Source organism: Lottia gigantea (assembly GCF_000327385.1).
Source record: "Lottia gigantea unplaced genomic scaffold LOTGIsca_10, whole genome shotgun sequence".
Classification (NCBI taxonomy): Eukaryota; Metazoa; Mollusca; class Gastropoda; family Lottiidae; genus Lottia; species Lottia gigantea.
Genome location: NW_008706747.1, coordinates 644486 through 661302, shown reverse-complemented (window position 1 = coordinate 661302; position 16817 = coordinate 644486). Strand labels below are relative to the sequence as shown.

The 16817-nt window shown below is 31.4% G+C and overlaps 1 protein-coding gene across 1 annotated transcript; it reads right to left on the bottom strand.

Moving 5' to 3' along the window:
- Positions 1–4633, bottom strand: LOTGIDRAFT_184756 (hypothetical protein; the record flags this gene model as incomplete). The annotated part of the gene is made up of 8 exons (XM_009046052.1): positions 1–145; positions 770–1004; positions 1671–1859; positions 2286–2370; positions 2726–2872; positions 3363–3576; positions 4062–4179; positions 4503–4633. The coding sequence occupies 8 exons, from the start codon at positions 4628–4630 to the stop codon at positions 74–76; spliced, it is 1188 nt and encodes a 395-aa protein (XP_009044300.1). The 3' UTR covers positions 1–73.
- Positions 4634–16817: the final 12184 nt, after the last annotated feature.

The window sequence follows — 16817 nt, the reverse complement described above, 5'->3', positions numbered from 1 at the left end:
AATTTATAACCTTTTTTTCTTTAAAAACAAAAACAATGGCCTCACATGAACAAATCACAAATGAAGACTTGATTTATGATAATTTTTCATAAAACAATAAAGCAAGCTGATAACGAATAGTAAAAGCAATAATACTGCAAAATATCTGAAAATATAGAAAAAAAAGTGTGAAATGATGAATAGATAAAGGCTGGTTATACACCGCTAAGCCAAAGAGCGAAGTGAAGATAAAGAAGATAAGAACGAAGAAAATCCTGCGTTTTGCTTAGCCGAGTATAAACCAGCCTTTAAACAGATGAACAAACAGTTAATGGTTTACTATTGATTTTATAAGATCAATTTTCGATCAGTCAACTCAGCTGTAGATCTGTCCAGTGTTCAAACATTAATACTTGTAGGTTAGAAAATGTTGATACCAAAAGGATTGGCAAAGGACAAGTGGTGGAATGGCTTTGAGAGCCTCTGCAGTTGTTATCCATGTCAAATATTCTCCCCTTGCAGAATGCCATGGTGGTGCTCGATTGGAAAGTTCTGAACAGGTTCCATCTGTTCCCATTCTCCCGCCAATCGAACGGTATGAAAGCTGATATGTTAAATTAAATTAATTTTTCATCTTTTCCTTTCTCCACCATTTTGAATTTTGTCTATTTTTTCGTCACACGTTGAACGTGCTCTGAACTCCAACTTGTTTTATAACGTTCTCCTGAACGTGCAGAACAAACCAATCAAACACCCCCCTTAAATAGAGGAATGGCAAATAAATACTTACTTGAAATATCAGTAGAATTGAGACTAGGGTTCTTTCATGTAATGGACCCAGATATCTTATAGCCAGATTTATCAAAGTAAAATTATTACATTCCATAAATTCCTCATTATTATCTAGAATTTTAATACACCCTACTAGTCTATAGATGTTGATTAATAACTTTCCAATGATACTCAATTCTTTATATTTAAACTTTGTTGTACTCAATTCTAATTTCTCTGTTTTGGCATTAAATCTGAAAAAAAAAGGCTATACATGAAAAATTAATCCCTTTGAATACTGAGTGTACAAAAAATTTAATGTCAAATGCACCTGGTGGTGAAAATTATATACATTTTAGTATATAACTTGATGTTATGTGATGCTACTTGGTAATGGCCGATTCAAAAGACATGGGAAGCCACGAGTGTTGAAAGGGTACATACATTAACCATTAATTTCAAAGTCAGATAATTAAGAACAAATGTGTAATCAGCTATCCAGGACAACTGTTTAATAGAAGCAACATCATGCAGTGTACAATGAAGGAATTTTGTCAAGACAGCACCCAAGCCCACCCTAGTTATGGATGTTACAAATACAGCTGAATCAACAGCAATGACTAGGACCTAACCCACTTTTTTTTTATCCAATCAGCATTGACTAAATTTTCTTTTAAGTGATAATTTAATTCATTCAGAATTTATTGATCATGTTTTTACTAACAGCTATCATTAGGTTCTAAATAAGTTAAGTTCGCTGCCTCTGCCGAATTCTTAACCACAAAATTTTTACCTAATATGATCTAACTATTTAGATAAGGACTGCTTTACCATGTGACAAGAGAAATGGCCAAAACAGTGGGTTTTTCCCAGTTAATTAGAATCTACAAAATCAACTATAAAATAATTCAATAACTTACCTTGGTAATCTATGTCTAGGACAGGGTACAAATCTAAACAACTGAGGTACAGAATAAATAAAATTTAAAATTTGAGGAATAAAAAACAACAACATAGTTTTACTGAAATGTCCTAATATGGCTACCACAGCAAACGTCATTCCAGAAAAATAACAAAATGTATCACCAACAAACACTTGAGAGGGGTACCTGAAAATAAAACAAAATTTCTTTTTTTTTTCTTATTTCTAATTTTACTTTTGGTGAATATTGCCTTCAATTCTTGAATAAAAGATGATTGTGTATTGCAATTCCATTGAAACTAAGTCTTATATATTATCTACAAAAGTGACTTCATAAAAAGGTTAGTTTTTTGTGGACTTGCAGGAACTACAGACTTCTGAAAATATGAAATATGCAAATTAATGCTAACAGTATCCCTGATACACATATTTTTTTTTTAGAAAAATCTCATTACAATCCCTTGCATGTTCTAGCATCATATTAGCCAATGCCCTATTCTTAATAGCAATCTGCAAGAATAAAGACATTTAAAATTTGTTCACTTTCGTATATATTAATGACTTAAAATTTCAAAAAATACAGAATATTATATATATATATTATCATACTCACCAATTATAATATAATAAAGCTGAAGTAACACTAATAAACGGCATAATAAAATAACTAGAAAACATGTGAGCATCTCGTTGTTCCCCTACAATATTCAATTTAATCTTTCAAAGGCATATTAGAAGCACAATGTGGCTTCAATGTGGTTATCACACTGTCATCAGGAATATTATTATATTACATCACCCCTTCTAGTTTGAATCATACATCTTTAGATTAGAATGTCATGTCTTTTCTTAATCTTGTTAAAATTCAATATCAATACAGAAACATTCCTTGTTTTAGAAAAAAATTTGAAAAAAAAGCTTATAGCTGCAACTTTAAAGTGGTCACATTGAAAGTTGTTTATAAAAATGTAAATTTCTACAAAGATGGACAATTATGTGGCTTGCAAATCAGATATTGCAACATGCCATAATAAAGTTCGATTTTATATTTACCTGAAAGTTCAATGAAATTAAATATTAAAACAGAACAACCAATGACCCATGACTGTCCAACTTCTAAACCATTAACGCCAGCTAATATATTGATAGCATTGGTACAGAACACAGCTAACATACCCATATAAACATAGTATAAACAACCTACAAATATATAAACATAGTATAAACAACCTACAAATATATAAACATAGTATAAACAACCTACAAATATATAAACATAGTATAAACAACCTACAAATATATAAACATAGTATAAACAACCTACAAATATATAAACATAGTATAAACAACCTACAAATATATAAACATAGTATAAACAACCTACAAATACAAAAAATAAATAACCTTAATATATATATAGAACACAGCTAACATACCCATACACACATAATATAAATAACTTACAAATACACACATTATATAAACAACCTGCAGGTATAATATAAACAACCTGCAGATAAAATATAAACAACCTGCAGATAAAATATAAACAACCTGCAGATAAAATATAAACAACCTGCATATATCAATAATAAAACTGTGTACTGAAACATTATTCTTAGGTCACGTCATGTTTATGTAGAATATGAATGACCTCTGGAGAGGAAATTTTAACTTAGGAAATACCTACCTAAATTGAGATCATAACCAAGTAAGCCTCTCAATGGCTGAGGAACAATGATAGTAGTAGAATTAAAATTAACAAAATAAACCATTAATAAAGGCAGTGATGATATAGTTGGTAGAAGTAGTTTATGACGCCATCTTAAATCTAATACATCATCAGCAAATCCCAGAAACACCATACAACATATTGATAATAAGGCAGCTAAATATTCTACATACTGAAATTAATGATATGGAATGAGTAAAAATTACTTTCGTCCACTGGTCTACTCTCTGATCACAATAATTACTTAACAAAAATTCAAAATAAATTTTCAATTGCATATCATTGGTTAAAACAGGGGCTTTCAACCTGGGGGTAATTTTAAAATTATGGGGTTGCTTTGTAGTCCAACAGTAAATTTTTGACACTTACAAGTTGTTCTATTCAATTAGGCTATACTATCCGAAATAAAAACGATTGCTGGAAAAACCCAAGAGAAAATCACGAAACACTAGGGATGCATAGGAGGAAGGGGGGGTTATGCAAACAATGAAGGATCCTAAATAGAAAGAAAAAAGTTGAAAAACCCTGGGTTAAAAATGTCTTTTGGTCAATAAGTTTAGATGATCTTGTATCTGCCATAAGCAGAAAAGTCCTGATATAAGCTTATTCATGATAAATTTTTTTTTTGTCATATTCCAAACTTATTATCATTCTCACCTCATGATAGGGAAATTTCTCAGTACCAGTTGATAAATGTTTATAAAATGGTATTGGTATAAATAAAAACAAAATAATTAAAAATACAGCGCCACAAACTACTCCTAATGCTTCTGGACTGAAATGCATATACAAAAAAAAGTACTGGTAAATAGGCTAATATAGGCTATATTATATTTCATAAGATCAATTTTATATATTATTCCAGAAATTGGAAAGGATCAATATTACTGTAGTGCTTGCTTTAGCCTCTATTTCAAAGGCAAACAGTCATAGGCTACTTTCTAGCAGATAATTAAAAGACATTTTTCTACAATGTCAATATAAAACATCAAACGCAACAATCCCTGAGACTGGAGAGAGGGTTGACGTGCCTATCATTCCCACTCTCAAACTATAATAGTGCCTAACTGGCTAGAGGAAAGGATGATGCAAACTCACACTTTTTGTTTGGATGTTTTGCTCATATCTATTCCGAACAATTTAGCCTCAATAAACATTGGCTTAAACTTCGGTATTATGTTGAGACAGAGCAGAAAGCCTAGGAATGACATTCCTGCATTAATCATAAGGGTTGTCCTTGTCTCTACTCCCTCCATGTCGCAAATTTATGTTACAACCTCTGAAAACATTACACGAATCATCGAAAGTCAGCCATGTCTCTTCACGCGAGATATTTGGAGAACTTGCGGTAAGTACCGACTGTCTTATAACTACCGACTAAATGATATGCTGTGATGGATAACTTACAAAAAGTAAAATAAACTTCAGATGATTTATTCAAGCCCGATTTACGAAGTAAGTGAAATTCAAGCATTCCTCAGCGTTGAGTCGATGGCATTACATATTTTGTAGAAAATGTTAAGAAGCATTTATCTTGCAAATTTCCCTAGCAGTTGTCCGAATGAGTCTGACGCTCACTGACAGTGACACTGATCAATCATTAGTGTTATAGCAAACTACTCCAAAAAATTGTGGAAAATGCTGAAATAGGACAAAAAAGAGTAAACACTAAGGTGGCAATTGATTATATTTGCCTTGGTTTATAAGGAGCTGTGATGAACTCTGTCTAATACCTTGATTGACATCATTAGGTAGGCCTACTACAGAACTTTTCTTGTTAGGACAGCCTATGACACCGTTGGCTGCGTCGTCAGGCTTTAAATTACTATTTTTCCCTCTTGTGAGGATTGAAAATATAGCTAATCAAATGCTTGTTAGAAAACTAGGCTTCAATAAGACAGAGATCTTGACATTGGCATGTGAAGGTGTGTTCAGAAACAAAACGTAATTGTGCTTTAGGCCTAGGCCTATAGCCTATCATCTGAAAATGGTCAAAGCTATTTGGATAAAGTGAACAATGGTCTCATATATGTATCTATAAGGGTGTGTGAACCTTTAAAGATGTGCAAGCTTATGTTACCAATAATTGAATGAGATAAAGAAATTTTCCTTAATTTTTCTTTTAAACCTGTAGGCCTACTAAAGCATAGATTTGTGTTCCCTTTTTTGTCAAAGAAAATATTCAAAAGAAATCTGAAATTTGAGGAGAATTGTCTGTTTGTAAAATGAGTAATTAAGGAATAATAAGATTATTGATTAAACAGTAACTGACCAATACTGACCCATGGTCTTATCTCTGACCATCTCTTCTTAGCTAAATCTACCAAATTCTTCCAATCTAACTTCCAATATTCTGGCACCAGTTTATTTCTCATCATTGATTTTCTAAGTGCTTGTACATTTCTAGCTTTTCTCTATTATTGCTGGGAGAAATTATGGAGTTTATTTTCTGATTTTGATTAGATATCTGTGAAAAGATCTTATATAATTTGTTTAAAGGATTAATTGATGTGACTAAGATGGGATTATATGTCTATTTGGAAGAATAGATATAAAAGTTTGCAATAACATTCTAGTTTATATAAATTATAATAGGACTAACAAGATAAATGTATCTTTCTTGTTGAGTTTAGATTCTTAGTTATATTATGTAGGATGACATTGTAATGTATTAAGAGTATGAAATTAAGCTGATATTGCAAGTTGTTATGTTTTCAATCTTTGGAACCAGATTTCTATGTGTAGTAAACTGAAGGTAAGTTTTTTATTTGTTACAGTACCGGTACTCAACCCCGTCGTTAGGGTGGGGTCTGTGAGGGCTGGGCCCCAGCAAGTGAGAATTAACCCCAGCTAAACCTTCTTCAGTTCAGCAGAGATTGATTCATTTACAATGTCTTTGTGCAAAATCAAAAAGATATAGATTTTGATGTTTTTGGCATCTCAAAATTGGCAGAAATGAGTTCTATGGGCCTTTAGTTCTTCAAATTTTTTAAGTACAAAATCTGAGCCCCAGCATCAATTCATACCTGGCGACGGGGGGCTGCCAGTACATTGAAGTTTCCTAAGTTAATAATTGATTTAATTGTGTGTGAAAGTATGATTTGATGGATTCTGGTTCCTGTAATTAAAGAAAATCTTTACAAGATTCAAGACAATATGGCATTTGCAATGGTGAGGCCTTGATCTGATTCAGTGTTTTTGAAGTTAGGAACCATGGACAAATGAAAGTGATGCAACAGAAATAGGTAGGATTAGTAACAGATTATTTTAGAGTAAGAGTAAATAATTCAAAGTATATTCCTTAGAAACAATTATTTTGTTCTTAGTAGCTATTTGTTATGAAACCATTCAGAGCTGCCAGTATATTGATTTCTCTTTATGGACAATTGACTTTGTTGATGTATCACATGGATACTCAGTTAGTAGTTGATTTACTCATAAGTTTTGTTAAACTTTTGATTTTCAAATCAGTTCATTTACTCACTCCAGGTGATGTTTCTAAGTGTTAGATTTTTTAAGCAGTTGATTTACTCAGCAGCTGAATTACTCAACAGTGATTTACATTATTATTTGATTTCTTGGTTTCTTAGTGTTTTTTATCAGTTGATTAACTCAGTGTTTAGTTCAGCAATTTTTTTTATTTAACATTTGTTTTACTCAGTAGCTCAGTTGATTTACTCAGCAGCTCAGTTGATTTACTCAGCAGCTGAATTACTCAACAGTGATTTACATTATTATTTGATTTCCTGGTTTCTTAGAGTTTTTTTATCAGTTGATTTACTCAGTGTTTAATTCAGCAATTTTTTTTATTTAGCATTTGTTTTACTCAGCACCTCAGTTGATTTACTCAGCAGCTCAGTTGATTTACTCAGACACAGTTGATATACTAAGCATTTGATTTACTCTGCTTGGTGATGTACTCAGCCATTTGATTAACTCATCCAGTTGATTTACTCAGCGAGTTGATTTAATCAGACACATTAGATTTACCAAGCATTTGATTTACTCAGCTTGTTAATTTACTCAGCTTGTGGATTTACATAGAAGTTGATTAACTCAGCATTTGATTTAACTTTACTTAGAAGTTAGCTCACAACATTTGATTTTTTTTATTAACAAAAGATTAATCATGGAGAGATTTAACCTAATATATCATGTTATCTGTATAAAAACTATCCATCAAGAACTTAGAGATAAGTATTGAAAATGTAACACTGTTTTAAACCAATCTTATCTTTGTAAAAGCTACGTTATCTTGGAATAGAACCAAAGTAGTTTTTTATTATTTGATGGGTTTTTAAAAGAAGATTTTGGAGATAGATGTGTTCCTACATTGTTAGAGAGGCAGTTTCTACTAAATTATCAAGTAACTCTTGAACAATTAAAAAAAACCATTAGAAAATGTTATGAGAATATAGAAAATAGAAGAATGGTTTACAGCCTCAGTTGTACCCCCACTTTATTTTTAACAAAGTTAGACATGTTATTTTTATACTTCTTTGCCCCAAAATATCTGTCTAAATGCACTTAATGAGTGGAAATTTTCGAGGGAGAACTCTCTCTTGTTACTATGATGCATCCACAGTGTTGCTGCATTCTGAGGTCAGCTCCGTCAGTTGTGTCAGTCTGGCCCTATTTGTACCCACCGGCATTAGAGGCTGGCACCTCCACTAATAATGATAGATAAAGATGAGAGTGTAACAATGATGATAACAGGTGTATGGTGTATAAATAATATACTGCTAACTATATATCTACTACCTGTCTATATTAAACTCATAATGTAGTTAATACAACAGGTATTAACTCTTAAAATATCTTTTGTTTTGTAGTCTGAAACCCTGTCTTTTTAACGGACTGAGAGAGCAGAGGTGACTCAGTAAAAGCGTGATCGCTGACTTAGATTCAGACGTAGGTTCAGGAATTATTTTATTTTATTTTACCTTGGTTTTTCCATATCAGTGACGCAGGTGGAAGGACTGATATGGAAAGGGGTACTGTTAGCTGTAGGCTGTAAGTTAGCTTTAGGAATGAAAATATTGCAAATCAGAACATAGTGAAGATATTACAGAGTCAATTGTTTCGGACTATCTATTTGATATTGTTAATGGATTTATTTATGATCCATTTCTTACTCCGAAGAGATATTATTTTTTGACTTTGAAAGGAATTTATTGGTCTGATTTTGCGATTTATTTCCTATATGTTGCTCTTTGAATATTCTGGTTGGGGTAAGTTTTTGATAAATCAATAAATGTTACTATCACTCCAGGCGATTGGAATGGAAGTTTTGTTTTTATTTACATTGCTGAATTTTTATTCTTTAATCAAGTTATGATTACTGAGTCGTATTCTTTGATCAACTGATTACCATGAGTAATTTTCCATACAACTCACTATTAATTTATAATAGGTAGATTTAGATAACTGAGTTGTATTCTTTAATCAACTTATTACTGAGTTGCATTCTTTAATCAACTGATTACCCTGAGTATTTTTCCATACAACTCACTAATAATTTTCTTATTGGTAGATTTAGATTACTGAGTTGTACTCTTTAATCAACTGATCACTGATTTGTATTCTTTTACCAACTGATTACCCTGAGTACTTTTCAATACAACTCACTATCAATTTTCTTATCATAAGTAGATTTAGATTACTGAGTTGCATTCTTTAATCAGCTGATTACTGAGTAGTTTTCAATACAACTCACTATCAGTTTCAACTGATTACCCTGAGTAGTTTTCAATACAACTCACTATCAATTTCAACTGATTACCCTGAGTAGTTTTCAATACAACTCACTATCAATTTCAACTGATTACCCTGAGTAGTTTTCAATACAACTCACTATCAATTTCAACTGATTACCCTGAGTAGTTTTCAATACAACTCACTATCAATTTCAACTGATTACCCTGAGTAGTTTTCAATACAACTCACTATCAATTTCAACTGATTACTGAGTAGTTTTCAATACAACTCATTAATTTTCTTATCTTAAGTAGATTTAGATTGCTTTCAATACAACTCACCATGAGTAGTTTTCAACACATTTCACTTTCAATTTCAAACTGATTACACTGAGTAGTTTTCATTAGAACTCATTTGTATACATCTTACAACTATTGATTACTGAGTTGTTCTCAAGATATCAATTGATCAAATTAAGAATGAATATATCACAACTTGCCTAAAATTATTGATTACTGACTTGTTTCATAGATCAAGCATTGAGTATTAAGTTTTATCATTTTGGGGTGAATTTTGATTACTGAGTTATTGCTTTAAACAGTTATTGTTGAAACTGAGTAGTAGGCTTATAAGTTCATTGGTTTATATTTCCCTATTGTCTTTTAAGGATGCTATTCCAGATAAAATTTGCATAATTGGCCCTTGAGTCTATTAAGAAAAAAGTCTTTCGGTTGAATACTTTCAAAATTATGGAAATTATCATGGATGATAAATTTTGTTATGGCTCCACTACTAAATTCTGAAAATATATTAAAGTGTTGTAGAAGTACACTTAATTATTTCTGCTTATATCACATAAGGCGCTTTGTGATTAGTGACGTCATATAGCACTTAGTTTTAGTGGAATGGCAGCAACAATTCTACAATTCTTCATTTTCACATTTATAACATTGTGAATGATTTGATTTTCTTTGTTATCTAATCTCTTAAATAATGATAAATTCAACAGTAAATACACAGGAATCTGGCACCATTATTTTTGCCTTGTCTATAAGAGATGTGGGCTGAGAATTATTTTGCAGTCTGTATTCTTTATCTCTGAAAAACATTTTGAATTATCTCCCTTTGGCCACTTTTAACTTGTGAGTAATTTTCTCAGTAAGAGTTCCTCTGAAAGTATCAACATCTTTCAAAATTACTTTGCTGTAGACAGACTTTGTTATCAATTTTGATAGCAAGGTTTTACTCCATAAAATACGAGGATCTATCACATCAATTGGAGTGAACTGTGGAATTAAAATATCAAAAATGAAGTTCATAATGTCAAGAAAAAAGTCATACAGGTTGATTTAAGATTAAAAATCTGAGGCGCAGGTTTGGATCTGAATATATTCATTGCGGAGCAGATCATTTTTCAACCTTGTCCACAAGGAAAAGTCTGAAACATCTTCGTTAATTGGCCTACCATCTTCAAAATGGTCTCCAAGGGCTACTGTTCTTATATCTCAGAATGCCAATGCAGCCATTTGATTGGATTGTATGCCAGTGAATACACTCAATCAGAGCCCTCAACAGAAAACTTAATATTTTGGTCAATATTTACAGACTTTTCTATCGAGTGCTCTGATTGGCTGTATTCGTTAGCATACAATCTAATCAAATCACTGTATTTACAAAATGCTGTGATACACGAACATAGGCTATTGTATTCAAGGTATAAGACAAAAGTTCTTAATACTTGGACCATTCTAAAGATGGTGACCTACTGGCCTACTTCATTCTGTTCGTAAAGTAGAGTTAATGGAATTCTATTTTATCTTTTGTTTTCCTTTCTCTGATAGCTCTAATGACCTGTTTTTGCCAAAAGGAATAATCAAGATGAAAGATATCTTAGTTAAAAAACAAATTGTTTGTCAGACTAATTATATTGTTTTAAGAAAAATTAGGAAAAGAATTTATTAGACATTTGAATATAACACTTGCCAAATGATTTAATTTCATAGAGGAGATATGAGAACACCTTGTCAATGATAAACAAATGTGTATACATATGATAGTATGAAATGAAGGGAATTCCACAAAGGCTGTAGAAGTTTCCAACTTGTCAATGATCCCTAGTTTGCCCAGCCTGTGTTTATAGCCATTATGTTTAGTCTTTCTGTCGAGCCCTCCAATTGACTGTAATAGCTGATGTACAATTCAATCGAATCCCTGTATTTCATGATACAAGAAAGGTGGCTAATGCAGTCAAGGTATAAGTAAGAAGTTAGTAATAGCTTGACATTGTTAGCGAGCATACGTGTCTAACTCACTGAGCCATGGCGGCCCCCAGAAAGTATGCCAAGATAAGAAACTTTGCAAGTAGAAAGTAGTTATGTGGAGCTGTATGCAGATGCTGTACTAGCACTGAAAGGAAAGTACCGTCTCAATACCGTTTATTCTATACCTGCAGTGCCTAGTTAGTTAATTATTATTATAGTAGTCCATGTTTGTTTTACTCATTTTCTCTCTAGTTTCTGTATAAAAACATGGTTCCTCATTATATGTCTAATGGAGCCAGTAATGAGAGTATTTTTTTAGTCCTATACTTGATTATTTTCTATGTTTTCTGGGTGGTTTGATCTTTTTGTTTGAATATTATTTCTCCATGTTAGTCTGAAACACTCTGCCTTTAATGTAGTTGTAGAAAAACTTTGTGTACAGTGAATCCTGCTCCTGCGGCCATCTTTGTTAAGCAACCATCTTCAATCATAAGAGATAAGAATATTATATTTAATGATTATTCCCTTAAAGGGACAGGTGCGCCATTTTGGGGCGATGATTTAAATCTTGAATATATGTAAATAGTCTTCAGAAGTACTAGAAATGTACAAAAATCTTAAAATTCATTTAAAAATACTTCAAACTATGAATTTTACTCACTATTTCTATATATGTCTTTCCAATATATCACAGAGTATCTTAAATTGATGAGTCGTCATTTTAATATTCAAACGCAGATAATTCTGGACACACATAGATTTGAAGGCTCATATTTTGAAGGTCAGCTGTGAGCACTATTCCTGATTGGCTTAGTTGAAAAAATCCAGTTTCTGAGACGAAAGTATGATTGGTCAAAAAAATGGCTACCTGTCCCTTTAAGAGCTCTTGTAGTGCCAATGTTGCCATTTCTTAGGAGGGGTTTAAGTTCAGAATCCTTTTCCAAAGTTCAAAACTCAATAATAAACTGTGTATGCCCTTATAAAGAGTAATTTAAAATTTATTGGAGAGAAAAAATGAGTAACTTAACAGCAATGTACAAAATCTCCACAGATCTTGCTTTAGTTTTTATGACTCTAGACATACCAACATCTGTCAAAAACCACTAGAGTTTACATGTTTCGGACTAGTTACTCTTAGTCTCGCTCAAATTACTGCACTGCATTCCTACTTGTTATTGCACAATGTTTGGAAATATATTTCTTGAATATTTTCAGTTTTGATGCCAATTGTTTTCTTTCTTCAAGTGTTTGTTGAGAACTCTGCAGTGCATTAGACGTTTTCATACAAGATTTCCTTGAATAAAATCCAAATTGGCATCTTCATGAAATTCCAATATAGCAGTTCCTGAAAAAGGTGCAACTTCAAGGCAATGCACAGTCTATTTCTATGATTATATCGCAAGCTTACCTTTTTTTATTTCTGGAATTTAAAAAGTGATTTTTAGTCTTTTAATAAATACATAGTAATAATGGAACTTTGCTGAATGGCTGCCTCCATTTTTGTTATTCTTCGTATTATAGAAGATTATATATATTCTGAAAAATAAGAACATTGCATGATTTTTGTATCATGAAAAATTGTTTTAGAGACAAGTATAATAATGGAATAGAGCAATTTCTTACTTTCTTGTATACATATATATTAGCAGAAAATTTTGATATTTGCAACTCGTTTCATATTATGTATAAACTTCTTTTAAGTATATATCATGGTAAAAATGATGTCATATTAAAGGGATTGTAAAGAAATTTTTCTAAACTTTTTATGTGTATCCTGGACACTGATAGCATTTCACCATTCCAGTATTCAGTCAGACGTCTGTACTTCTTGCAAATCCAATAAGTATATGTGATTTATGACGTCACTATTGCAAAAGCTGCTATTGATATATAAGGACCTTAGTGAGAGTGATGTCATTAAAGGCGTAGTTTTGATGGAATTGTAAGAACCACAATCATCTAATTAAAAATTGGAATGGTGCAAATTGATGCTAACAATGTCCCTGATACACATAAGGATTTAAGAAAAACTGTTAACATACCTTTAAAAAAAATGGAGACATAAAAACAGCGCTGTTGAAAATATGTGGCATTGCTCCTTTAAAGATTCAAAGTTAAGCTGTCAAGTCACTATATTAGTGAAAAATATGAGGCATTACTCCTTTTAAAGATTCAAGGTTAAACTGTCAAGTCACTATATAAGCAAAAAATAAATGGCATTATTCCTTTAACAATTCAAGGTTAAGCCGTCAAGTTTAATTATAGTTTAAAAGAATCATAATTATAATTCTCTAACTGTGTTAATGTAGTTATGTTTATTAACCACATTATTTTTACATAAACTCCGGTATTCGCTTAATTAAACTAAGGTATTTTTGATTATTTTCTAGACTTGGTATGTAGATGTTAAACCTAGTGTATAATAGTTGAAAGGAATAAATGAAACCAAACGGTTCAGCAACATTTCAGGTAAGATGTGAACAACTTATATAACATTTAGATAGATTGATAAGATACATTCATCACATTTATATGATATTTGGGTTAATCGGGAATATTTTCAAGGTCTTTTTTTTTTGTTTTTATGAGGTCAACAGAAGAAGAAATGAAGTTTTAGGCTTCTATGGCTTCTGATTGACATTGTGGTATATGAGGACTCATTTTTAGAGGATTTCACATAGGTGAAACACCTCATTTTTGTCCCCCCTCAGGCGTTTTTTAGATACTCATGATAAGATGAGTGGCTGCTGTAATTCCAGAATAAAATTGAGTACATTTTTTAAGTTTTTACTGTGAATGTCTGCAAAAAGGAACAAGCACCTTCTTTTGAGCTTTATGATAAAAAAAAAATGCTAAAAAAAATTAAACATAAAGTGATTGTAAAAAGGGCGTATTTTTTAAGATTTGCTTGGATAATAACTCTTTCTAAAGTTACCAATGATATACTACTTGTGGAAAACCATAACAATCGACCTTGAATATATCAATTTTACTAATTTTAGAATTTCCAGTAATTATGTTAAATCTAATATGATTAATAATGTTAAATCTATTATAATTAATAATGTTAAATCTATTATGATTAATAATGTTAAATCTAATATGATTAATAATGTTAAATCTATTATAATTAATAATGTTAAATCTATTATGATTAATAATGTTAAATCTATTATGATTAATAATGTTAAATCTATTATGATTAATAATGTTAAATCTATTATGATTAATAATGTTAAATCTATTATGATTAATAATGTTAAATCTATTATGATTAATAATGTTAAATCTATTATGATTAATAATGTTAAATCTGTTATGATTAATAATGTTAAATCTATTATGATTAATAATGTTAAATCTATTATGATTAATAATGTTAAATCTATTATGATTAATAATGTTAAATCTATTATGATTAATAATGTTAAATATATTATTAATGTTATTTATTATGTTTAATAATTATGTTTATCTTGGCTCTACTTCTATTTTCCAACTTGATGTTTTTCTGATGGTATAATCTGCTGAATTGAATGTTTTATGATTATCTTGTATGTCTTGAAAGATTTATACTAGATGATGAGAAATATTACCTGTGAATTTTGAGTTCATCAGTTGATCAGAACTATATAGTATTGAATTTCAGTTGCGCTTTCTGGATTCTGTCTGATGACCTAAGTTGACAACCCAGTTGCAGAGTGGCATCAAAACTGAGTTTTGGGGTTTTTTGGGTTTTTTTTTTATATCTAAATCCATTTTTGCCATTTGCCCCAGTTGTATAGTGGCAGAAAGTACTTTTCTCAATTTCAGTTGCATTTTTTAACCACAAACTGTAAACTAAGTTGACAAACTCAGTTGCAGAGCCTCACCAGAACTAATTTACAGGGAATCCTAGACTGTGTACCAGATTATAATTAGCTTATCAGCCTTTAAATCCAAGGAAAGTAGATTGAACCTTATCACCAAAAAGTACTGTCAAGTGTTGCAGACAACATAAGAATTCTACAAAGCTAAGGCCATGTATTTGGTGTATTAATAGTAGAACATTGACGAAAAAGTATCTAGCTAATTGCAGAAAATTTATCTGCTTTCAATTTTTTTGTACTGGCAAAAATAGGTTAATGTAAAGTGATGCTTTGGATATTAATGAATACTCTAGAGATAGGTAGTACTACATACAGAAACATATCAAATCAGATAAAATATACACAAGTTGCCAATTTTATTTTTTATTCTATAAATATCAAGTAGAATAGGCTATATTATTGTTAGTGTTTCTGTTGACCCTACAGTTTATTCTGTTTCCTACATAGGAAACCTGGGAGCAGCGGTGGCTCAGTGAATTAGATGCTTGCTCGCTAACCTGAAGGTCCAGGGTTCAATCCCTGCATAGGTCGAGATAATACCTGGTTTCCCCGCGTCAGTGATGAAGTTAAAAGAGACTGACATGGAAAAAGCATATAGTCATTCGGATGGGACAATAAACCGTGGCCATGTGTGCTACAGGCTATGCACGTTAAAGATCCCTCGACAGTTGGAAATCGAAAAAGAGCAGGCTAATGCCGCTGTCCTGGCAAAATTTCTCTCATGCCACCCTCCATGGTGTTGCCCGTCTTCATTAGCCCATAAGGTGCAGAAAAGTAGGACGTAAAACTCCATTCATTTCATTTCATTTTTTTGCATAGAAAAACTGTATTTAACAAGTTGTGTGATTATTTTGGGCCCGGTAATTCATGATCATGGTTTCCAGAACTTAGCTTCACATTTCACTTGCAGTCATAAATTTAAGTCAAGTCATTTATTTGCTTTTACATATGTCCAGTTCCAGTTCTTGAGTTCTTGGCTCCCATATCAAGCCAGAATGACTTTGTGAGTTAAACATGTAAGCTAACCTGGAGGGTTTTGGTTTGACCATGGCATAAGTGGAGATGGTGCATTTGTATATTTCAAGCTCATATCAATCTTGTCAGTGAAGCAGATCAAAGGGACTGTCAGGGAAAAAATTGTATGGTTGTTAAACCATATGTGCTGCTAACTGTTAAAATTATAAAAAAAGTCAGATAGCATAAAAAGAGCATGCTGTTGCCACTGTCATGAAAAATTTATATCAGAGTAAACAAAACAATGTTGCCTTTCTTTATGAGCCCAGTTTTGAGAAGAAAGGTTTTCTAATTTCATAAAGCCATCATGATGAGGATTATATATCTAAAGCATTTGATCACGAATTAAATTTTGAAAGAAAAAAAGCTGTATATGCCTCTGTGTAAAAGATATGGAAAAAAAATGTTGCTACAGTAACAGATGTATTTGATGATTAATAGACAGTTTTATAGATCACATATACTGATATATCAGATATATATATACTCTATACTTTAATATCAATATTTCATATTCTCTTATGACTCATTCATGTACTAGAAATTACTAAACAAATCCCAATGTTGGTGAA